Below are 22943 nucleotides of genomic sequence, written 5' to 3' on the forward strand. Positions count from 1 at the left end.
ACGAGTACTCGTACGCTTATCAAACCGCAGTATACGTGGTACACGTACGACACCATCTTCCTTCTCCTCTCTCCTCTTATTTTATCTTATTTTAATATATATATTTTTGGGCTGCCTCTTGTTGTTCGTCCTTCCCATCCTTCGGTAGTACTGCCAGTACCCACACGATCCCCACCATTGAACAAGCCTCACCAGGTCTTCCTTTGCTCGGCTTGGATGTAAATTCAAACCCGTAATATCATACTCGTAATACCTCGACGGACCTTCATTGTCAATACCTCCTCCTCTCCATCTCTCCAGACGCAGGAGGAAAGCCCCGACGACGACCTCTGAGCATAGCACACGACCCCCGAGAGAAGAGAAAGGGAAAAACGGTATATGGAGGCGGGACGACACCGGGAAAGCACCAACCCCTGACCGAACCAAAAAAAAAAATTAAAAAATAAACCCCCACAAACCACCCCCCTCCCCCCAAGGGGGCAGATGAGCGCCCGTCAGACGGCTACCGACAGAGACGAAGCATCGCGATCACTATGACGGACCAGATGCCGCGCATGGCGCGCATGCACAGCCATAGCAGCCAGACGAATGGCACGGGCGGGGGCGGCGGTGCGCGCCGGACGTCCCTCTCTTCGTTCCCCTCGTCGCGCTCGCCGTCGCAGATGTCCCGCCCGGCCCGGTCGCCGCAGCCGCCGGTGCACGAGGTCGACCGAAGTTCGGACGTGAGCTCTCACAGGCCCAAGACGCCGCTCGACTCGCAGCACTCGTCGCTCTCGGCCTCCCGCCAGGTGTCGGGCAGCGCCATCCCCAACCTCCACCACAACCACTTCTACCAGCAGCAGACCCCGGCGCGCAAGATCCGGTCCCAGTACCCGCGCGGCGAGACGGACAACCACGTCGAGTACATACTCGTCGCCTCCTTCGACATTGACCGCGGACCCGTCATGGAGCACCAGTACCCCGTCGCCATCACCGGGGATGAGCACATGCTCGCCGAGCTCATGCTCCCGGACCAGGCCCACGCCCGCAACCAGGATTGGACAATCTTCTTCCTCCACAAGGACGGCAACGAGGAGGACGAGGAGAGGGAGCGCCGGGTCAGGGAGGCGAGGCGGCGCCGCAGACGGCGCAGACGCAACAGAGAGGCCGGCATCATCGACGAGGAGGACGAGCAGGACGCCGAGGAGGACGAGCTGGACGACGACCCGGGCGACGACTCGGACGGCTACGAGTCGGTCGACAGCGAGCCCGAGGGCGGGGAGGGCCCGCCGCTCGTCTACGTGCTCAACCTCGTCAATACCAAACACGACAAGTCGGTCAAGCGAGGTGCCATTGTCAAGGCCATGGCCATCTGTACACGGCATCCGTTCCTGCACATCTACAAGGTGAGGCATTCTATCCTATCCACGCCGCAAACGCCGGGAGGGCCGTGGCCACTGACTGACCTAAACAGCCACTGCTCCTGCTCGCCCTAGAAGAGTACTTCAAGGCGCCCGTGCCCGAGACATTGTCGATGCTCTTCGACGCCGTCAACGCCATGGACCTGTCACTGATGCCGCGGCTGAGCCTGCTGGAGAGGCACCTCCTCCAGGGCAGCGAGAACAAGGACCTGTTCATGCACAAGTTTGAGCGCATGATCCAGCAGCGCATGGCCGAGGACCAGGCGGCCGAGGACAGCGGTCGGGGTTCGGGGTTCGGCGACGCCGGCCGTGGCCGCAGCCCGGCGCGGACGCCGACGCCGGCGGCCGGGATATCGCGGACGGGGACGCGGGCATACGTCGAGGCCGGGCCGTCGGTGTACTCCGTACCGCGGGACACGCACGAGTTCGAGACCAAGATCATGTACAAGGGGATACCGATACCGGTCAAGGTGCCGACGGCGGTGATGCCGGAGACGGTGGGGGACTTCTCGCTCATCAAGCTGATACAGAAGTTCTCGGAGCCGCACGCCAAGGCGCCGCAGCCGTTCCCGCTCCACCCGCACCTGACGACGAGCGGGACGACGACGCACCCGATCATCGTGCTGGTCAACGGGCTGCTGACGCAGAAGCGCATCATCTTCCTGGGGTACAACATGCCGTCGGGCGAGGTGGCCGAGGCGGTGCTGGCGTCGTGCGCGCTCGCCTCGGGCGGGCTGCTCCGCGGCTTCACGCGTCACGCCTTCCCGTACACGGACCTGACCAAGATCGACGACCTGCTCAACGTGCCGGGCTTCATCGCCGGCGTGACCAACCCGACCTTTGAGCACCACCCGGAGTGGTGGGACGTGCTGTGCGACCTGTCGAGCGGGCGCGTCCGCATCTCGTCCAAGATCGACGCCGCCGGCACGACCGAGGGCCTCCTCTCCTTCCAGCAGCAGAACCCGGCCTTCGCCACCGTCGCCTCGGGCACCACCAACCCCACCGGGGCCTACCAGGACCTCACCGGAGACGCCGCCTTCATGGCCGACATGCTGCGCAGCATCGCCGCCCGCCGCGGCGAGCGCGTCATCCGCGCAAAGTGGCGTGAATGGGTCGTCAAGCTCACCCGCATAGCCGCCCAGTTCGAGGAGAGCGTCTACGGCGCCAGCGCCCTGTACATCGGCAGCGAGGACAGGGAGCTCACCCTCCCCGGGGCCAGCGGCCACGGCTACGTCTGGCCGGACGACGCGTCCAAGATGCGAGAGCTGGCCGGCAATGTCATGAGGATCGAAGGGTGGCGCAACACTCGGAGCTATTACAGCTTCATCCAGGTACCCATCCTCCTCCTCCTCCTCCTCCTCTTCACCCACCCCCTCCTTCCCCCCCTCTCTCTCGGACGTACTGACCATGACTAGGACCTGGCACAGCTATACACCGTCCGCCCCCTCAAGGGCCTAGACGTAGCCCACATGCACGACCGGCTCCGTCTGCAGAAGCTGTCTCCCGCCCAGAGCCGAGACATCTACCTTACCCTGTCGAAGCACATCCACACCTACGACGAGATATGCCTCCTGCTCAGCGTGGCGCCCGAGTCGCGCGCCGGCCTGTTCTACCTCGGCCTGGGCCTCTTCCACAAGGACGCGGATGTGAGGTTCCGCACGGCCGAGCTGCTCGAGCGCGTGGCCTCTCACGAGGCGGGACAGCACTGGTGGAACAGCATGAGCCGGTTCCAGAAGCTGGCGTTTACGCGGAACCTGAACGCTGATGGTGCCGGAGGGGGTCCCGGGGGAGCAGGTCAGGTGCCGGTACCACCACCGAAGGATGCGGGGAGTCCGGGGGGAAGTGATAAGAGGATGAGCTGATTGAGAGGGGCGGGGGTTGTCTGCTATTGGACATCTGGACTTTTTTTCTTTTTTTACAATCATTTTATATATATATCATGAAGCAAAGCATGTCTTTCCTTGTCTAGTTCTGTACATTACGTACAGATATTTAGAGCGATGTCTTTCTTTTCTTTTCTTTTCTCTCTATTTTTTTTGGAGGAGGGTAGGAGGGGGGGGGGGGGGGGGGGGGGGGGGGATGCTGTTACGGAAGCAAGGCATGGACATACTGGGACATGAACACACGAGAAACCATAAGACTTGGGCCATCGTATATATATATATACATGCACATATACATGCACTGAGGATTAGAGGGATGTATACGGTTAACGTGATGTGAGCTTAATTATAGTTCCACTCCCGGTGTTCTCGACATGGATGTATGGGTGTGACCCTTCCCGGTAACCCTCACAGAAGACCGAGAGCCTTGGCGGCGTGCTTGACGTGGTCCTCGCCAAAGGTGGAGATGAAGAAGTAGGAGTGGTCGTAGCCCTAGAGAGGTCAGTTGATGAGGGGTGAGGAGTGAGGGGGTGAAGAACGGGGGGGTGTAAGAAGGGAGGTAGAGTTTCTTGTTTTGAAAAATGACGTGGAGATGAAATAGTGGGAGGGGTGATAGAAAGAGAGGGAGGGGTAATAGAAAGAAGTTTTTTTTTTTTTTTTTTGAAAAAAAAAAGTAAAAATTTAAGATGAAAAAACTCACATCATGGTAACGGACATTCAAGTCGGTGACACCAGCGTCCTTGGCGGCCTTTTCAAGATTCTCGGGGAGGAGTTGACCCTGCTTGTAAAAGTTGTCGGCACGGCCCTGGTGGGGGTTGTCAGCACAGAGTGGAGGGGGAGGGGGAGGCGGAAGAGGAGGAGGAGGAGGGGGAGGGAGAAAGGACATACGACGTCGATGAGAGCGTTGAGAGGACCATTCTTCCAAGACGCTATGAGCTCGGTAGCATCGTGCTTCTTCCACTCGGCCCTGTCGTCGCCGATGTAGCCGGCGAAGGCCTTCTCGCCCCACGGGCACCTGGACGGGTTGCAGATGGGCGACCAGGCGCTGACGCTCTTGTAGGCGCCCGGGTTCTTGAGGTACAGCGTCAGGGCGCCGTGGCCGCCCATGGAGTGGCCGGCGATGGAGACGCGGCCGGCGTCGAGCTCCGGGTAGTCGGCGAAGACGAGGCCGGGCAGCTCCCTGGTCAGGTACGTCTCCATGAGGTAGTTGGAGGACCACGGTTGCCTGGTGGCGTCGATGTAGAAGCTGGCGGCGCTGCCGAAGTCGTAGGCGTCGTGCTCGCCCGGGTGCTCGGTCCCGCGCGGGGAGGTGTCGGGGTAGAGGAGGGCGAGGCCGAGGCGGGAGGCGTGGGCGTGGAGGAAGCCCTTCTCCGTCACGTTGTCCGGCGTGCACGTCAGGCCGGAGAGGTAGATGAGCACCGGGGCCGGCTGGGACTTGGTGGCCTGCGGGGGGAGGAAGAGGGTCAGGTTCATGGGAGTCTTGGTGGTGGCCGATTGGTGGGTCAGCTTGAGGAAGCGGCCGCCAAAGGAGGTGATGGTTGAGTTGGTCGTGAAGGACATCTTGACAGATTTTTGTCTTCTCGTCTTATTCTTCTCTCTCTCTCTCTCTCTCTCTCTGTCTGTCTGTCTGTCTGTCTGTCTGTCTGTCTCACACTGTCAGACCACTGTCGGCGATGGAGATTGATGGAGATGTAATGGAGAGTTATATATATGATGGATCGTCTATCTACTCTATCGTAAGAAACAGGGTGCTGCTCGGACGGTTTTATCATGGCGGGGTTGCTCGAATGGAATTAGCAAGTCTCCTTCCCCACCATTCCGTAGCAACCCCGAGAAAAGTCCATTTCGTCATTGTTCATGTGAGGGGAAACACCGCGAACCGAAACCGGGAGGGGTGAAGAGCATTATTGAATTAAATAAAATAAAGAAAATACATGATATGAAGTAAAGAAGAAGAAGGAGAAGAGAAGGAGAAGGAGGGGAAAAGAGGGGGGAAAAAACCCTCCCCCTTTGCCCCCTCCCCCCACATTTGTTCATTGATTCATGATTGAGAAGAGAGAATAAAAACCCTGTTGTTTCGTTTTTGCTTGCGCCGTGATGAAGTCCGAGAGAGGAAAGAAAGAGGAGAAAGGAAGAAGAAGAAGGAAGAAAGAAGGGATAGATTTTCAGTTGGACATGTGTGTCGTTGTGTGCCGTTAGATTATATACATGTTTGGTTGCGTGTGTGCTTGTATGTGCGTGTTTGTATATGTGTGTGTGTGTGTGTGTGTGTGTGTGTGTGTGGTGTGTGTGTGGTGTGCGTCGTAGAAATTAAACATTGAAAGACTGATGGATGACGTTGTACTATGAGAGCGGCCCTCTCTCTCAGTCTGGCCTCGGTGATATGTGTCGTGTATATATGTATGTATATATGTGCGGGATAGAATGGGGATGGGGAGGGATAGATCGAGCCTATCTCTTGGCGACGCAGTCGAAGCTGCGGAAGAGGTGATCCCAGTTGATGACGCTCAGGTCGTTCTTGTTGGCGTAGCCGTAGTCGACGGCGCCAAAGGTGCAGCCTGTGGGGCTGGTGCAATTGCCGCCGCAGTTGTAGGTGCGAGGGTAGCACTGGAAGGCTGCGTCGTCGGGGGCGAAGGTCTTGACGTTGCCGGCGTAGGGCTCGGGGAGCTGGTGGCAGGTGCCGTTGAGGGTGTAGACCTGATAGTCGCAGGTTCCCGTGTGGTTGGCGCCGGTGCAGATGGTGACGCCTCCGAGGCCGCGCTTGGAGAAGATGGGACCGGCCGTGGCGGTAGAGACCACGGCGGAGATGATGGTGAAGATGGTGGAGAACTTCATCTTTTTTTTCTTCTTTCTCGGCCGGGAGGGGGGGAGAAGGTAAGAGGGTTCTTGGGAAGGTTTTTTTTCTTCTGCAAAAGAGGTTGATGATTTTGAACTGGAATGTGAAGAGTTCGAGATGGAATATATATAGGCGCAGTGTGGGGGTGGTTGGTGTTTTTTTTTTTCTTCTTTTTCTTGGTAGAAGAATAATGGAGGGGGTTGGAAAGAGGTTGGAAGAGGTTGGATATGATTGAAACCAAACAAAGATGCCCTGATAGGAAAAGGATTCTTAATAAAAAAACACGAAGGGAAAGGGGGTGGGGGGAAAAACGACTTTATAATAACTTTTTCATCTTTCTCTTCCTTTCTTTACCATCCTTCTCTCCTCTCTCGACATACGACACAGACCCCATTGTAAACGATGTCATTCATTTCCTCGGGTTCCCACCTCCCCCTCTCGATCAATCCCCCCCCCCCATAGCCACAACCCACAGACGCAGACACGGCCGACGACGGGAGAGCCGGGTCGTATGGTCTTCTTCCCTGCTGCGTGTCTCGATGTTATTTCTCAGGTGATCAGGGTATGGGATGCTGCCAGTACAGGTATCGCCAGGACAGACCAGGCGTCGCCAGTACAAGGTACTGCTACTTGCTCGTGCACGTACCTAGCCACGCTGCATGCATGTACTCGTACACCCCTCTCCCCCTCTCCCTCTCTCCCTCTCTCCCTCTCTCCCCCCCCCCCCCCCCCCCCCCCCCCCCCCCCCCCCCCCCCCCCCCCCCCCCCCTCTCTCTCTCGTACGACGGAGTATTATAATAGATTAAAATAATGCAAGAATCGGCCTAGTGTCCCGACAAGCTGATCTGCCCCATGGGCCACTTTGATGGACGGAAAATCTCCACAAGGTACTATTGCAACGTCGTCGTCCAATCATCCATGTCCAATGTATGTAGATCCCTCTTGCCTTGCTGTGCCCTTTTTTGCTCCTCTCTCTCTCTCTCTCTCTCTCTCTCTCCTTCTTCTCCTTCTCCTTCTTCTCCTTTCTTTATTTCCAGACCCCTTAAAGTGTCTCGTAGACGTCATGGGCTCCTGAATCATCCCCACCCGTCGTTACCTAAGCCTTGCCTTCTTCTTCCCGGTCACGGTTACCGACTATCAATACTCCATCCTTTACGAAAAAAAAACAAAACAAACCGAAAAACGCTTATACCCGTCGGATCGATCAAGAAAGGTTACTGCGCGGGACAGCAAGGATGGAAAGAGACATCATCATCCTCATCTGAAGAGCAGAAGAGAGCCGAGAAGAAGATTTCAGGGTAAAACACCACATGCATGCCACCTGCAGGATCCCTCGTATTCCCACCACAGCACGCACATATCACTACCTGCTCGTGCAGCACGACTGATCAATCTGTCCGTACAGCATTTCCGTACACATGTAATACCCTAAGTCGACCATCTACGACCAGGTACGGAGCGCAACGTACCCTTGCCCACCCCCCTCCCAGCCGCCCCGGAAACCCTTTTGTTTTTTCTTTCTTTCTTTTCTTTGACGAGGTCACGAGAGCTGGTGCATCTTGATCAGGTTTCTAATAATAATAACCGACGGATGATGAGATTGAGATGAGATTGAAATGTGCCAGAGTCCAGGAGTGCCGACGTGCACGAGCATCAGATGGCATGGCCGTGACTCTGCCGAGTATTGGTGATGAGAATGCCGAGGACTGCATTCCATGCATCGTCATGCATCGTCCTCGCCATGCTCTTCTCCGTACCTGCGCTGCGTTCAGCAGCCGTGGCGAAGGCGATCACCATCACCAGCCTCGAACCCTTGCATGGAGCGCACCGGCCTGCATCAGCTCTACGGCGGTACCGCTGTGATCTGTACAGTCTACAGCACGGCTCCGGCTGCTGCGCGGGACGGTGGAATTGGCGGTGTCCAGGTGCGCTGTGATCCGTAGTCGGGGCTCCCCGGGAGACCTGGAGTCCCCTTTGTGGCTACGCCCACGGGACAGCATCTCTCAGCCTCCGCCGCCAGACGGTCATGGTCAGTATCAGCCTATACGGATCCGGTACGAGTAGATGATGCAGTGGGTAATGCTGCTGCTGCTGCTGCTGCTGCTGCTGCTGCTGCTACTACTACGACTACTACTACTACTACTACTACTACAACTGCTACTACTACTACTGCTATTACTACTACTACTAACTACTAGTACATAACTACTAGTACTGCATAATACGACAGATTACAAGATACCACATACTACTGCACCTAGCACTGGATAGTCTCGACATCACATGCGTAATCCGACTACGCACAGACTGCCCTCTCCCAACTACGTCAGGTCCCAACTCTGTATTGATAGTATGTATCGCTTACTCGTATCGTACACCTGTTTTTATCCATGCTCTCTGTATTACCTGTAGTCTACGACGTAATCTCCCACTCCATATCTGACTCGTCATCATCTCGCATACACGGGGGACCCCCTTCCCCCCAACCTTCTCTCTCTCTCGCCTTCAACCCCCGGGTACTACGAGTCCTTATGCTACGTAGCATCCAGCTGTCTATCTGTATTGATTTCTCTTCTCACATTATGCTGCTTGTGCTAATAATAGCATTCCCTCGACATTTACTGTCAAAAATTTCCTGAGCATCGTCACCATTATTATTATTATTATTTTATTTAAAAAAAAAAAAAAAGAGATTTCAGGAAAACCACCGAAAAAAACCCCCCCACAAAGATACAGAGTATTGATAATTAAATGCACGGTGGGCGACTTCACCTCTCCTTGTCATGATGCTGATGCTCGGCATCATCAATACTCCTTATCCTGGGAGACGTATACGAGCATATCCCCCGCGTGTGTCTCTCCGATGGTCCTCTCTTCTGTCATGCTCTTCACCGGAACATCATCTGTACAGCTACGAGCGCTTGCTCTCCATCCTTCACCCCTCGCCTCCCGTCAACTTCGTCCGGGGATCAGGCTAACCCTTCTTCAGATCTCATCCCCAACCTCTCTCCCCCTCCAAAGATCAAGACAGACACGGATTACGGAGGGAAGAAAGGGGGGGGGGGGGGGGGGGGGGGGGGGGAGGGGGCTTGCCTTTTCGTCTCGCCAAAGCCACCGTTTCCATCCATGGGGGCCGTCCATCATCAATCACATCATGCATGCACTTGCAAGCTGCAATCCACATGTAAATACCGTCCGTACCTGTACGTGATACCATGACAGGTACGAGCAAGAGAGAGAGGTGTAGTAGACTCGGGAATACAGCAATGGTAGATCACACACACCGTATGTATTCCACATGCCGGCCAGATCAAATCACTCCCACCAACCAACCTCTGACCCTTGATCTGACCGTCCTCACCAACCAACCCAACCCCCGGGGATGGATGGACACACACACACACAATGGATCTCGTACACCCCATCACCACGTCACCCCCACTCCTTTCGGGAGCATGCTCCCCCTCGTATCCCATCTACTGATACCCATCGTCTGATCCGTGACATGTCCCGTGTAATTGCCGTGGCGCAGAAGGAACAACCACCTGCCTTCTTAGACTTCACCTTCTCCCCCTTCCCCCTCATGGATGGTAAAAAAAAAAAAAGGCATTTCTGTCCGCGCGGTTAGTGACACCCATCCCAACGGGTTTGACGCATGGCAGATCCTGATGTCTTAACCAAGCCCCCCACCTTTTCTTCTTTTGCTGCCCTGGCTGACAGTGTATGTTACGAACTTGGTGCATATTCATATATTATTGATTGGTTCAATTGGGATCTGTTGTCTAAAAAAAAAAAATCTTTCTCAACTTCAATCCTCTGCCATCGTGTGATGGATAAACCATCACCTTTTTTTTTCCTTTTTTTTCTTTTTTTTTCCTCCTCCGATATTTCTTCCCGAATAATGCCCTTCTTAACAACGCCACGCTGCAAAATTTCTCTCTTCAAAAAAATTCAAGATATAGCATACACACACACACACACACACACACAAACACACAGACCATGCAGATGGTCCCGTGGGAAGCGATCCCAGCAGCAGACTGAGGATATCCTTCCCTCGAGACGACGACAGGTCAGCAACCACGACAGGGCAGCAGATCCTAGAGTGAAGACACCGATGGGAAACGCTAGACGGAACTGGCCCAATTTACCCAAGCACTACTGCGAGACAGATGGTTGTGTAGACAGATGGAGAGACTTGAGACAGTCTGTACCCTTGCTTATCCACGCCTCTCGGCTCAGCCATGTCGCGCTCGTCTTATCCATATTTGGGGGAGGGGTCGTCCATCTGGGATGGTCGCCATCGTCGAGTGCCTTTTTATTGCAGCAGTTCCTCGCAGGTCCAGTCCTCGTAGCTAAAGCACACACCAGCTGTAAGCAGCAGATCATGGTGACGAGGGTAACATGATCTCCCTCTCGACTTACTATCCGTCAGGCATGTACCGCCTCACAATGAGGGGAATCTTCTTCTCCCGTAGCTCCTTGATAGCGATCTGCAGCGGGTCCGTCTCGCCCTCGAGGTCAACCAGCACGGGGGCATTCATGCTGTTTGTTTCCGGGGTCAGCTTGGCTGTCCGAGCTGCGTGCGCACGCGCCTACGGCTGGACGTACACGCACACGCGCACACGCACACGCACACACACGCACGCACGCACATACACGCACACGCACGCTCGCACGCACACACGACCGCGCGAGATGCGTGCCGTTGTGTTGCGTATATAGGCTTGTCCGGTGCTGGCTAGCTTACCTGATCTGCAACGCGCGCGTCCCCAGGATGCGCGCGCGCTCGTACTTTGTCATGTAGGGAGTCGTCATCCTCTCGGCGTCGGGTATCTTCTTGTCCTTGAGCGACTTGTCGGCACCCTTGAGCGCGTTGGCCGCGGCCGCAGGGTCGCCCGACACGACCACGTTGTCGTCGTCTCCGTTCTGCAGGCGGTCCTCGTCCTCCTGCTCGACATCTGGCTCGTAGAACTCGTTTGCGTCGTCGTCGTCGTACATGGGCTCATCGCTGGGGTGAAGCCTGTGCGTTAACAACCTGATGGCGGAGAGAGGCAGATGAGGGTATAGCGCAAGTGCGTGTCACACACACACACACACAACACAGCAGCAGAGCAGAGCATTTGACTTACCCGCCAGCACCGACATCATCGTCACCGAAGTCGGACATTTTGTATCAATGCAGTGGATGAGCTATTACACTATTGGCAGACGATTTGTGTTTGAAACGGGGGAGGTCGAACGTGTGTCGTTGCTTGAAGAGCGGGGGGGGACGGATCATAGGCTGGCACGCGAAGGGGGAAAAGGAAGAAAAAAAACTACAGTAGGAGGTTCTTTCCCCGGTGAAGCAGGACTGACCGGATACTGATGGTTATTGGCCACTCACCGAGACCAGGTACCTTTCTCCCCTACTCACCGAGCTTCTACGGCTAATGCTTAATACTTAGTAAGAAAATGAAAGCCAAAGGTGTGAAAAATCACAATAATAAAAAATTAAAATCCAACAACTCGTCACCCACCCAAAAATCGCTTTCTCACCGCTTAAAAGTTGTAGACCGGAATTCTGCCACACACACACACACACACGCACACACGCACACATACCTAATAATGGTCCCCGACGACAGATTCACCACACCGGCCCCGTCGTCACGGTCATGTCAAAACGCACAGCAATCGAGGAGGCACAATGTGCGACTCCCCTGAAAAGAATCCATCTCGAGCAAGACGGTGGCATCGATGCCACTGCAGCTCTCAAGAAGATGCACCTTCGAGACAGTTCTTGCCATCGTCCCATCACTCCCCCTCCAGCGGCGGAAGACGAAGCAGCCACTCCCACGACGTCACCTAGCAATGACGAGGAGGAAGGAGGATCGCCGGCAGAAGCAGCAGCCTACTCGTCACCCGTGACGACGACGACGACGACGACGACGACGACAACCCCCAGCCACGCCAGGTTCCCATCGGACCTCAAGACCTTGTGCTGCACGTGGCCTGGCTGCCCCAAGACGTTCAACCGCCCGGCCCGGCTGCGCGACCACCTCAACTCGCACACCAACAGCCGGCCGTTCCGATGCCTCTACGACGGCTGCGACAAGGACTACACGGTCGACAAGCACCTGAAGCAGCACGTCAAGGCCGTCCACACCCGCGAGCGCAAGCACGTCTGCCCGCGCGACGGCTGCGGCAAGAGCTTCGTCACCGGTACGCGGCTGAAGCGCCACCAGGCCGTTCACGAGGGCGCTGACCGCTTCCGCTGCCCGGAGTGCGGCCAGAGCTTCCGCAAGAGGGACACCCTGGCCAAGCACGTCAGGCGCGACCACCGGGGCCTCCCTACCCACGCCTGCCCCGAGACTGGCTGCGATGCCGCCTTCGACACCCGCGCCTCCCTCCGCCGCCACGCCGATCGTCAGCACGGGGAGCCCCGCTTCTGGTGCGCAGAGTGTGCCTCCACAGCTTCCGCACCCCTGGGCTTCACCACCCAAGCTCTCCTGCAGGCTCACATCAAGCGCGACCACCAGGACTGCATCTTCTGCGACTTCAAGTCCACGTCCCAGGCCGAGCTGGAGCGCCACGTAGAGCTCCACCACTCGGGCCGCTCCGTCCAGGACCGCCGCTCCGTCCGCTGCCCCCACCCCGGCTGCCCCAAGACCTTCACCCGCCGCTCCAACTGCAACAACCACGTCCGCACCGCCCACCAGGGCCTCCGCTACGTGTGCGGCCAGGTCGGCCTGCCGCCGTCCCTCGACGGCCAGCACGGCACCTACCACCCCTGCGGTCAGGGCTTCGCCTCCAAGGCCCGTCTGGAGGACCACGTCCGCCACGTACACCTCGGCCAGGAACGCGTCCGCATGTCCGCCGTTGCCCCCGACCCCGACCTCGTCCTCGGCTCCGAGCCGGGATTCTCCGTCGCCGCCGTCGGCCGTGGTGACGGCGATGACGCCTCCGCCATGATCGACGACATCCTCGGCATGACCGACGCTCCCACGCCCATGTTCGATGCCGGCAATGACTTTACACCGTCGCAGCTGTCGACGGGGGCAGCAGATGGAGAGGAAGAAGAAGCAGGCACCGGTCGGCCTGATGATGACGAGTACGACGAAAACATATTCGCCGCCGACCTGGACTATGATGACGTCGATAATGACTGGGCCGATGACGAGGCCAACATTCTCCTCCTGGCTCGTCACGATCTCACCACCACTATCACTCCTTCTGAAGATGCCATAGACCCTTCTCTTGGCCATTTCTAGCTTTACCCCCTCCCCCCCCCCCTCCCCCTTTCTTTCCTCTTTTATTCTTTGTTCTTTTCTGTTCCAGTTCGGCAAGGCATATTAAAAAAAAGTGGAGATCGGGAATCAACACGGTGGCGTTATGAGCAACATGAATTTTTTTTTTAAAAAAACAACTTGTCTGTCTGTTTCACAACGGAAGAGACACACGTTACACAAATCGAGTCTAGATGAGATATTTGAAATTTGGAAAATGAAACAAATGGACCGATCATGGCCTTCCTGATCCCTTGATTGCTCATTCTAGCTTCGTCGTGATATAAGAATCTAAATGTGTTGTTTATTCCCCCTTACATGCGTGAAATCCAATGCAGACTCTTGAACCATGAACAAAAACAAAAGAGAAGAAAGAGAAGGGTAACAAGAGTAAGTATAATTAGAAGACATGAGAAGAAATGAAAAAAAGAGAAGAGCTTGGAAGAAGAAGATTTTTTTTTTAAAAAAAAAAAAAGATAAGATGGATATTAATGGCTGCTAAACAAGGCATTACTGACACCCAAAAGCACCATTCCGAGAAACCCAAAAAAGCTGCACAGGTTCCTGTCGTGGTTGAGGCTCAGACTCTCGATAAACAGCTGCAGGGCCACGCTGACCATGATGCCCGCCGTCACGGCGAAGAGGCAGGCGTACACCACGGGGTCCGGCTCGGCGTGCCGGGTTGCGAAGCGGAACCACAGGGCGGCCAGGCCGGCGCCAAACGGCTGGGACAGGCCGCCCAGCAGGGTGGACCAGAGCATGGCGCGCCACCGGGACCTCAGGGCCATGTACAGCGGCAGAGCCATGGCGAAGCCCTCGGAGATGTTGTGGATGAAGAGGGCCATGAAGACGTTGAAGCCCAGCGAAGGGTTGGCGTGGTTGGTCGCGTACGTGATGAAGCCCTCGGGGAGCTTGTGCAGGGCGATGGCCATGGACGTCTGCAGACCGATGGAGAGGAAGGCGTTTGTGGGGACGTGGTGGTGGTGCTGGGATTCAGGGTCCTGGTCGTCGTGGCTGTGGTGGTGGTCGTCGTCGCGGCCGTCGTCACCTCTGAGATACGATGAGCTGCTGAAGGAGCTGTCGTCCTCATCGGCGTAGCGGCTCTGCGCACCCGTCCCTTCCAAGGGATCCCGTGAGGTTGCTCGGCTGGTGCAGAAGACGGAGTTGTTGTCGCCTGTGCCAGCGCCGGCGCCAGCGCCAGCGCCAGCATCGCACTGCTGCTCCAGCCCCGATCGGAGAACGGTCGTCTGCTCGTGTCGCGGCCCGTGGAGGTGCTTGTAACATTCCTGGCCGCACGGATCTGTGAAGCCGTAACACGACCCCTGGGCGTCGCAGTTGCTCTTGGTGTCCTTGACAAACGACATGACACGGCTCTGCATCAGCAACATAGACGGCCGCCTATCAGCGTCGGAGAGCAGCTCGGCCGTGGGCAGCACGCCGGTACTCGTCGAGGGCGTCGGCGGCATGTGCATGTGCGAGGTTCCCGGGCGGCTGTTGTTGCGGGTCGTCGCGGACCCGTTGCCCAGCAGGGGTGTCGACTCGACGGACTGATGGATGCTGCCGTTGTTGGAGGGGTGCCCTCTCCTGTGGCGGGGACGACTAGGTCGGGAGAGAGTCCTGCTCCGCTCGCTCGACGGCACCGTATCCTTCACCGTCGGTTCGCCGTGGCCGTGGTTGTGGCTCTGGGCGGCATGGCTGTGGGTGCAGTCGACGACGTGAGAGGGTATATACCTGTGCAAGAGGCGGGATATGGTCTGTATACCGAAGAAGCCGGCGATGAAGCCCACCATCATGATCAGCCCGGCAGGTTGGTCGGACCAGCCGTCACGCTTGAGGTAGCTCTTTGACTCGGGGAGCATGCTGTAGAGTGAGGTGAAGAGCTGTTTCATATCAGTCTCCTGGAGACCAACAAAGGAGGGACAAGGAATAAGATGAGGGCAAGAGTGAGAGAGGCTGGACAGTAACATACCATGACGCCGAAGCTCAAGCTGAGAGAGCATGCTTGGAAGACGGTGCTCTCTTCGACACGAAAGGACCGCCTGCCGGGGAAGAGGCGAACAATGGCATCGACACAGATGACGCTGGATCCAAAGACGCATGCTACCAGGAGGGAATAGTAATAAGTCAGCAACGGAGGGTGGAGGGGGGAGGGGGGGGGTTAAGTGAACAAGACACAATGTATCTGACATACCCAGGCCACTGATAAGAGTCAAGATCCACCCGCGGGCATCATTGTCCAGCTCGTACGTCGAGGGCGCCATCGACACGCTCTCGAGGTATGACGTCGATATGCCAGGATTGTTGGATGTGTTTTGTTTGGCGTGTGTGGGCGCTGTTTTACTTATCAGCAGACTGATAGTGAGTAGCAGGGTTGACGGGAAGTCCGGGAGACAGGAGAGGTAGGGTATTATATCATCCAAGGCCTGACGAGGGAGATTTCCATGGCCGTAGACGCGGAGAGAGCTGATGTCTATTGAATGGGAGAGTGAGAGAAAAAGATGGATAGCTATCTGGGGGTCACAGCAGAGGCGGCGAACGGTGGTGACCCTTTTTTTGGCGGCTGCGGAGAAGGAGGAAGGCAAAGAGCCCATCAAGGTTCCCGCCACTGAGACAGAATGTCTCCATTCCGCTCCGTACTATGGCGTACGGTGCGGCGCGTGCTACCAAAGGTCGGTGATACTACTAGTATTAGTTAGTGATCGTAGGGATACTTGTTGAGTCTTATAATACGATCAGGAAGAGAACTTCTTCACCCGCCTTCCTCATTATATATTCACTGGCGGTGAGTAATCGATGTCCTCATACGCTGCCACTCGCTGACACTTGCTAGCATCACCATCACCACCACTACGACCAGGTATTACTAATCTGTACAGCTGTAACGGTTACTACCTACTAATACTACCAAGGTAGTGATGGTAAGTATCATCAGTATCACAAGGACGGACTGCCTGCTATAGAAAATATGTAGGCTGCCTTCTACCCTCCCTCGGGGGTAACATGACCATGCTCGGTCACCGTCCCATGTGCTGGTCTGACCTGGCGTCGTCCATCCGTATCAGTCGTCAGGGTTCCTTACAAGAGCCGGCTTATTGCTACTCTTGAATCTTGATTATTAAATGCTGGTAGCGAGTTGGCTAGATCAGGTGCAGGTGGATTGGATGGGACCCTCCATACTAGGCTCCAGTACGGAGCAATACAGCGGTCACTGTAGGCTGTAGCAGCGGGCCTCGCACCACTGTACCGAGTGCAGATACAGAGCAAAAGTTGCGCGGGTGTCGCAGCCTGGAAGCCAGAAAAATCAGTGCCCCAGGCACCCATTTCCGCCCCCCCCCCAAAATAGAAGTATCTCTCGTGTACAGATACCGTCGACAGGCCAGAGTCATGGTGTCATGATGACAATATCTTCCAAAAAGTCCACCGTACCTTATCATACTATTATTCCCCAGAATTATACCTGGTATTGACAATAGCTGAAGCGTTTTCGTCGAGATCAGACAAGGGGATGCCCGGGTTGATGGGCTGTAAGGTGAGTCGGTATCATCGACTCTCGTGGAGTAAAAGCAAAGAAGAAAGATGGCGGCAGCCTCGTGACGTCCGCTCTTTGTTTGGCCTGCTAGGAGTAGTACCACACCCTTATTTGCAGCGGGACGAGACGAAGAACCGTGGCTCGAAATCATGCCTTCACTTTCTCTCCTTGGTCGGCAGCAACATCCAGCTCCCTACAATGCCCAGGGTAGAACAAGACAAGGTCAGAGGGCAGATGATGTTGATAGAGAAAATGGGGAAGCTACTAATATCGATCAATACCTGACAGCACCACCCCCCCTGGTACCTGCTGCCCGGTGCTCCACCAACGTGACCCTTCCAAAACCACCAGAGTACAGATTAGTAGAAGAAGAAAAAGCTATCACAGACCACCACCATCCAGCCACATGAAGGACAGCCAGGACTCGTGAGCTCGGCACCGGAACTCTGACCCTCCTCCCACATCTCCCTTCCACTCTCTACTCCCTTGCACTCTCTTTACCAAAAAAAAAAAAACAAAAAAAAAAAACAAAAGGGACCCCCTACCCCTCCAAGATGTCCAAATCAATCATCATGATAGCCGCCCTGGGAGCAGGAGGCGGCGCAGCTCTCACGGCAGCCGCGTATTCCCTCCGAGGAGACTCCAAGACCAAGACCAGCATTCCCGCCTCCGCGACGACCCCAGATCCAACCATGACCGCATCCTCACCCTCGGCCGTCCTGGCCAAGACGAACAACAGCAGCAGCAGCAGCAACCCGGTCGACCCCTCAGGCCTCTTCCAGTACGGCTTTCCAGGACCGGTGGCCGACCTGGCCACCCGCAGCGCCCTGGTGTCGTCGTACGACCGGCGCACGCGAAACCCGCACTGGGTGGCCGAGCACATGACGGCCGAGTCCCTCTCGCGGCGGGAGGGCGACCGCAAGGGCAGCGTCTTCGTCGAGGACGAGTCCGTGCCCGCCAGCTACCGCGCCCTGCTGAAGGACTACTTCCGCAGCGGCTACGACCGCGGTCACCAGGTGCCCGCCGCCGACTGCAAGTGGTCCCAGTCGGCCATGGACGAGACCTTCTACCTGACCAACATATGCCCCCAGGTCGGCGAGGGCTTCAACCGCGACTACTGGGCCCACTTTGAGGACTTCTGCCGCCGCCTCACGGACCGGTACGCCTCGGTGCGCGTCGTCACCGGCCCGCTCTACCTGCCCCGTCGCGACCCCGCGGACAACAAGTGGTACGTCAAGTACGAGGTCATCGGCTCGCCCCCCTCGGTCGCCGTCCCGACCCACTTCTACAAGGTCATCTTCGCCGAGGGTGCCAGGCCCGGCGACCCCGTCGCCCTCGGGGCCTTCGTCCTCCCCAATGCCCCCATCGATAATGCCAAGCCCATCACCGACTTCGAGGTGCCCCTCGAGGCTGTCGAGCGCGCTTCCGGCCTCGAGTTCGCCTCAAAGCTGCCCCCCCAGAGGAGGAAGCGCCTCTGCGCTGACACTACCTGCTCTCTCATCATTCGCGACTACGCTGATAGGCAGAAGGCCTTTGCCAAGGGCGGGAATGATAAACGTGTCATCGCCCCATCCCCCAAGGCATAGATAGTCCCTGTTCGTTTCTCCCCTTCTCATCAGGTCATTCTCCTAACTTATTTCTTCTTCTTTTCTTCTTCGATTCTGTACATCCCTTTCTCCCTGTTCTTATAACATCTGTCTTTGATCTCATAACACCGCAACTACCTCATAGAGTCCACAACTTCCCTGTTTCGTTGGATGGCCTTTCTTCTTTTTTACAAATCTTCAGCATCCTTTTGCTTTTCTATACATTGCTCTTCATACATGTCATAGATAGAACACCCCTTCTTTCTCCTCTCTCTCTCTCTCTCCCCTCCAGGTTTTCCGTCTGGTCATCCCTCTTAGGTGTGGCATTCATAGTACAGAATTGAAGTCATAGAACATGATGCATGGCGAGAGCGTCGCTGTATAATTTCAATTTAGAAAAGAGAAAATCTCTACGAGGTTGACGTTGTCATGCACCCCTTTAAGAATGTCGTGTTACGATGGATTTTTCCGATGGAGGACTCGAAAATATACATTCTCTTCTCCCAGCACTATGATACTATGATACACCGACTCATCTAATTTTCCGGGTATAATTATCAAGAATTACCAACACAACCTCTCTGTAATAGCCAATGCCCAATGGGTTTTTTTTTTTTTAAAAAAAAAAACCCCTAGTGATGATGATACAAAACGCCCAGTAACCAACGCCCCGAGAGTGAAAATGTCGAACAGCCACTACCGCTACGCTATCTGGAGCGCGTATACCGTCCCAGACGCTGCTCAGAACGGAGACTGTCCTCCTGACTAGGTAGCGGAGCTCTCCGTCTGGCAGATTCGGCCGCGGCAGCAGCAGCCGCCATGGCGGCAGCCGAGCCCGCGTCCAGAGCAGAGGGCGGGGGTGGGGGCGGGATGCCAGAGGGGCCACCGCCGCCAAAGTCTCCGGGGGGGGGTACGAAGCCCGGCGGCGGGAGGGGAACGCCGGCGTTCCTCATCATCTCGAACAGCGTGGCCGGGTCGGGAGGGTTGTTCGGGTCGATGCCCGGGAGGGGTGGCAGGGGTGGTGGGGCGCCGCCGTTGAGACCGGGGAGCATGGGTGGAGGGGGGGGCACCGATCCGGAAGCGCCGCCGACGCCGGGGATGCCGCGGGGTGGAGGAGGCGGGAGCGCACCGCCGACGGCGTGGCTTAGACCTGGGACGGATAGGCCCGGGGGTAAGCCTAGACCCGGAGGACCGCCGGCGTGGTTGGCATTGGCGGCTGCGGGGCGGGATGCCAGCGTGGTGGCGTCCTGGTCGACGAGGGCGTCGGCTTCGTCCTCCATCTCCTGCTCCTCCTCCTCCTGGCGCTGACGTCGGTTCCCGCGCCTGTCCCACGTGCCCTGGGCCTCGGCGGCGGCCTCGCCGATGTGGTAGCGGTCCTGGAAGACGTCGGTGTCGCCGGGGCGGGCGCGGGTCCAGAAGCGGGTGATGCGGTCGTTGGACCCCGAGGCCATGATGTGGCCGAGCGGGTGCCAGTCCAGGGTCCAGACGGCGTAGTCGTGGGCGTAGGGGACGCGGTGGGTGGGCCAGATGGACTGGGCCGGGGCCGAGCGCGGATCCGGCGTGTCCCAGGGCGAGAGGGTGAGGGGGTGGCCGGGAGGGGGGTTGGGTGTGTCGAGGAGGTAGTGGAAGATGGCGCCGTCCATGCCGCCCGTCGTCAGCAGGTTGGGGTGGACGGGGTGCCAGGCCAGGGTGGAGATGTCCTTGTCGTTGCCCTTGAGGAGGCAGATGTCGCGCATGGTGCGCAGGTCGAAGACGCGGGCCGTCTGGTCGCGGGCCGAGGTGGCGAGGCAGTTGCCGCGCAGGCGCTCGAAGAGGACCTTTGTGACGGTGCTCTTGTGGCCGTGCAGCGTCGTCAGGCAGCTGCGCTGGCGCGGGTCCCACAGCTTGACCAGGTGGTCCTTTGATCCGGACACGATGAGCCCCTTGCGGCTGTGCCAGTCCACGCTCTTGGCATCCCAGCCGTGGCCCTCGAGCTTGGACTCCATGGTGCCGCCGGCGAAGTCGAAGATCTTGAGCGTCGAGTCGTCCGACGCCGTGACGAACTTGTTGTCGCTGGGGCTGAAGGCCATGTCGCGGATGGGGTCCGAATGGGCGTTGATGTTCTCGACATTGTTGAAGTTGGGCAGCCAGTACTTGACGATGCCGTCCTGGTCGGCCGATATCAGCCACTCGCCGCTATGCGAGTACTCCATCGCGCGGATGGCCGAGTCGTGGGCCTGCATGATGGTCTCGAAGTTGAAGCCCGTGCCGTTCCACAGCGTGAACTCGCCGCTCGTCGACGCCGTCAACAGTCGCCGACCCTGGGGCGTCCACCGCACCACGTTGACCGGGTGCTTGATCTTGTTGAGTGAAGAGTGCAGGTGCTTGAGTGGGATAGAGTCGGCAGCCTGTGTCGGCCTACCGACGGGAGGCACCATCTGAACGCTGGTATGTCAGCACTGACCTACGTAGTAGGAGGTAATCCTCTTCTTTCTCTTCTCTCTCTCTCTCTCTCTTTTTTTTTTTTTTTTTTTTGACGAGATCCAACACGAGAGACGGTCACTCACATCGATGATGTAGCTGCCGCTTGGTCGCTCAGCCTCACCCGTGTATGACCCCTTGTAGTTTGGGACACGATGACGGGTCCAATGCAGCACGGTCGAGCTGTAATCGGTCACGGGGCCTTTTGTTTTTTTGTGTTTTTTGTTTTCACACACACGCAAGTCAGAAGATGAGCATAACCGGTATGAAGACGAGCAAATCGTGCCGCGGTGCTACCAGGAGGCTATACTCACGGCGGCCTCGCGCCCTGTAGGCACCATCCTGCCCTCCCTGGCCGCCATGGGGCTCACCCCGAGGCTCAAAGGCCATGGCGATTTAGCTTGAGCTGGAGGGCTGCAGAGCTGGAGAGCTCCGTAGACGATAGGCTGGAGCGGGAGCCGGAGACGGGAGAACGATTGAGAATTGAGAATGCACCAGCGGAAACGCCGGAAAAAGTGACGCGTTGGATTGTATAAATATGGCCGATACAGGTCGGGTTGGTCCCTGTCTCGAGGAGGTGAAAGAATATGGTTCAATATATTGGTTTGAATGTCGCAGACAATTGATGAGATGAGCTTAGATTCACCTAAAGATTGATGGCTCTACGTAGTATGCGGCTATTTAACCGATATTCTCCCGATGATCCAAGATGGACTTTGAGGCACGTGAGACGATGGTATGCCAGGCGGATCGGCTGGGAAAACATCGGGTAATCGCGTCTGATCGAGTAGCTAATAATACTAATTATCAGTATTGTTCTACGTCAATGGAATGAAAGTAAAAGGAGATGATAGCGTACGTAGTGACTTCATAACATGTGTTGCTGCTGTTGATAATCTGCAGATTTACCATAATGAGGGAAACTGGATTAGAGAGGGTACTATAGTACAGCTAAAGTAGATTAGGTAAGGTGGACTCGACCCCTTGTTATGGCCGAGTCCAAGGTGAGATGAATAATCGAGACTTTAACAGCCTACAACACACAACACACAACACATCCCACCTTTGAGTGGTTTGACTGTGTCGTGGTGTGGTTGCACGTTTGGACATTGAACACACGATTGTCTCATCTGCCTCTGTTTACGGCCCGCTTGTGGCCTGGTTCTGATCCCACTCGTAGTCGCTTGACATCTGCTTTGACACAGTTCTTGTCAGGATCCGATGAGAACATCTGCTCTTGACCGATAACCCGGGGGAAAGAAGCATCATGGCTAATGGTTTATCCTCTACTACTCCGTAGACTTGACCTTGTTCTAAAAAACGAGCCTGCATCACCTAATCTGCTCTAGCTGTAGTCCGTACAGATTACTATAACACGGTCCGAGCCTGAATCTCGTCACCTTCACATATACGATACACACCACCACCACCCGGTGCTCAACACATACATCCATGACCCGCTAAGCGAACACACACGCGCGCCTCGTGAGGAAGTTGTCTTGGGAGCCGGCCGAACTGGTCTTAGAGCTCGAGTCTGTGCCGAATGGCACCGTCAAAGACTATGTACATGCATCATCTCGGCCGTCGGCGTAGACGCCCTCTACGCGATCGTTGTCCATTCTCGTAATATTTTACCCACCCACCCGTACGAGCAACGGATTCATTGGCGCTTCCCGTGCACCGGTGCCTCAAGCGAGCCCAAAGCCGCATATGCGGTGCACGCATGCACTGCAACACCCTTCTACGTGGCAGGAATCCTGAAGGCTGCATCATCTCCGTCCCAACATTCTTCGGCCAAGCCTTGTTTTGATCTGTGCCGTCGAGCCGTCAACCCATCAGTTGTCGATGAGGACAGAGGGAGGGAAGCAGGACGAGATGGCATGACGGATGAGCAGCTATTACTGCAGTCAGAAGGTTGACATATCGGGTAATAAGTAAGAGATGTCAGTCATGGCCCATGCTCTCTCCTCAGGCGTCGCAT

General features: G+C 56.4%; 8 protein-coding genes across 8 annotated transcripts; 3 read left to right on the top strand and 5 right to left on the bottom strand.

Moving 5' to 3' along the window:
• Window positions 1–533: 533 nt before the first annotated feature.
• Window positions 534–3262, top strand: GMORB2_2103 (Pfam:DUF1630; the record flags this gene model as incomplete). The annotated part of the gene is made up of 3 exons (XM_035464083.1): window positions 534–1385; window positions 1454–2731; window positions 2816–3262. The coding sequence occupies 3 exons, from the start codon at window positions 534–536 to the stop codon at window positions 3260–3262; spliced, it is 2577 nt and encodes an 858-aa protein (XP_035319793.1).
• A 429-nt stretch (window positions 3263–3691) lies between these two features.
• On the bottom strand, window positions 3692–4843 carry GMORB2_2104 (S-formylglutathione hydrolase; the record flags this gene model as incomplete). Its single annotated transcript, XM_035464084.1, has 3 exons — window positions 3692–3775; window positions 3984–4088; window positions 4172–4843. 3 exons carry the CDS (start codon window positions 4841–4843, stop codon window positions 3692–3694), a joined length of 861 nt encoding a protein of 286 aa, XP_035319794.1.
• Window positions 4844–5734: 891 nt separating this feature from the next.
• Window positions 5735–6118, bottom strand: GMORB2_2105 (uncharacterized protein; the record flags this gene model as incomplete). The annotated part of the gene is made up of 1 exon (XM_035464085.1): window positions 5735–6118. The coding sequence occupies one exon, from the start codon at window positions 6116–6118 to the stop codon at window positions 5735–5737; it is 384 nt and encodes a 127-aa protein (XP_035319795.1).
• Window positions 6119–10437: 4319 nt separating this feature from the next.
• Window positions 10438–11289, bottom strand: GMORB2_2106 (DNA-directed RNA polymerases I, II, and III subunit RPABC2; the record flags this gene model as incomplete). The annotated part of the gene is made up of 4 exons (XM_035464086.1): window positions 10438–10474; window positions 10545–10664; window positions 10882–11130; window positions 11252–11289. 4 exons carry the CDS (start codon window positions 11287–11289, stop codon window positions 10438–10440), a joined length of 444 nt encoding a protein of 147 aa, XP_035319796.1.
• Window positions 11290–11776: 487 nt separating this feature from the next.
• Window positions 11777–13372, top strand: GMORB2_2107 (uncharacterized protein; the record flags this gene model as incomplete). The annotated part of the gene is made up of 1 exon (XM_035464087.1): window positions 11777–13372. One exon carries the CDS (start codon window positions 11777–11779, stop codon window positions 13370–13372), a length of 1596 nt encoding a protein of 531 aa, XP_035319797.1.
• A 503-nt stretch (window positions 13373–13875) lies between these two features.
• Window positions 13876–15246, bottom strand: GMORB2_2108 (zinc transporter, ZIP family; the record flags this gene model as incomplete). The annotated part of the gene is made up of 1 exon (XM_035464088.1): window positions 13876–15246. The coding sequence occupies one exon, from the start codon at window positions 15244–15246 to the stop codon at window positions 13876–13878; it is 1371 nt and encodes a 456-aa protein (XP_035319798.1).
• A 2224-nt stretch (window positions 15247–17470) lies between these two features.
• GMORB2_2109 (endonuclease G, mitochondrial) lies at window positions 17471–18502 on the top strand (the record flags this gene model as incomplete). The annotated part of the gene is made up of 1 exon (XM_035464089.1): window positions 17471–18502. One exon carries the CDS (start codon window positions 17471–17473, stop codon window positions 18500–18502), a length of 1032 nt encoding a protein of 343 aa, XP_035319799.1.
• Window positions 18503–19209: 707 nt separating this feature from the next.
• On the bottom strand, window positions 19210–21352 carry GMORB2_2110 (polyadenylation factor subunit 2; the record flags this gene model as incomplete). Its single annotated transcript, XM_035464090.1, has 3 exons — window positions 19210–20919; window positions 21049–21164; window positions 21277–21352. The coding sequence occupies 3 exons, from the start codon at window positions 21350–21352 to the stop codon at window positions 19210–19212; spliced, it is 1902 nt and encodes a 633-aa protein (XP_035319800.1).
• Window positions 21353–22943: the final 1591 nt, after the last annotated feature.

Source organism: Geosmithia morbida, assembly GCF_012550715.1.
Source record: "Geosmithia morbida isolate 1262 chromosome Unknown scaffold_12, whole genome shotgun sequence".
NCBI classification, from domain to species: domain Eukaryota; kingdom Fungi; phylum Ascomycota; class Sordariomycetes; order Hypocreales; family Bionectriaceae; genus Geosmithia; species Geosmithia morbida.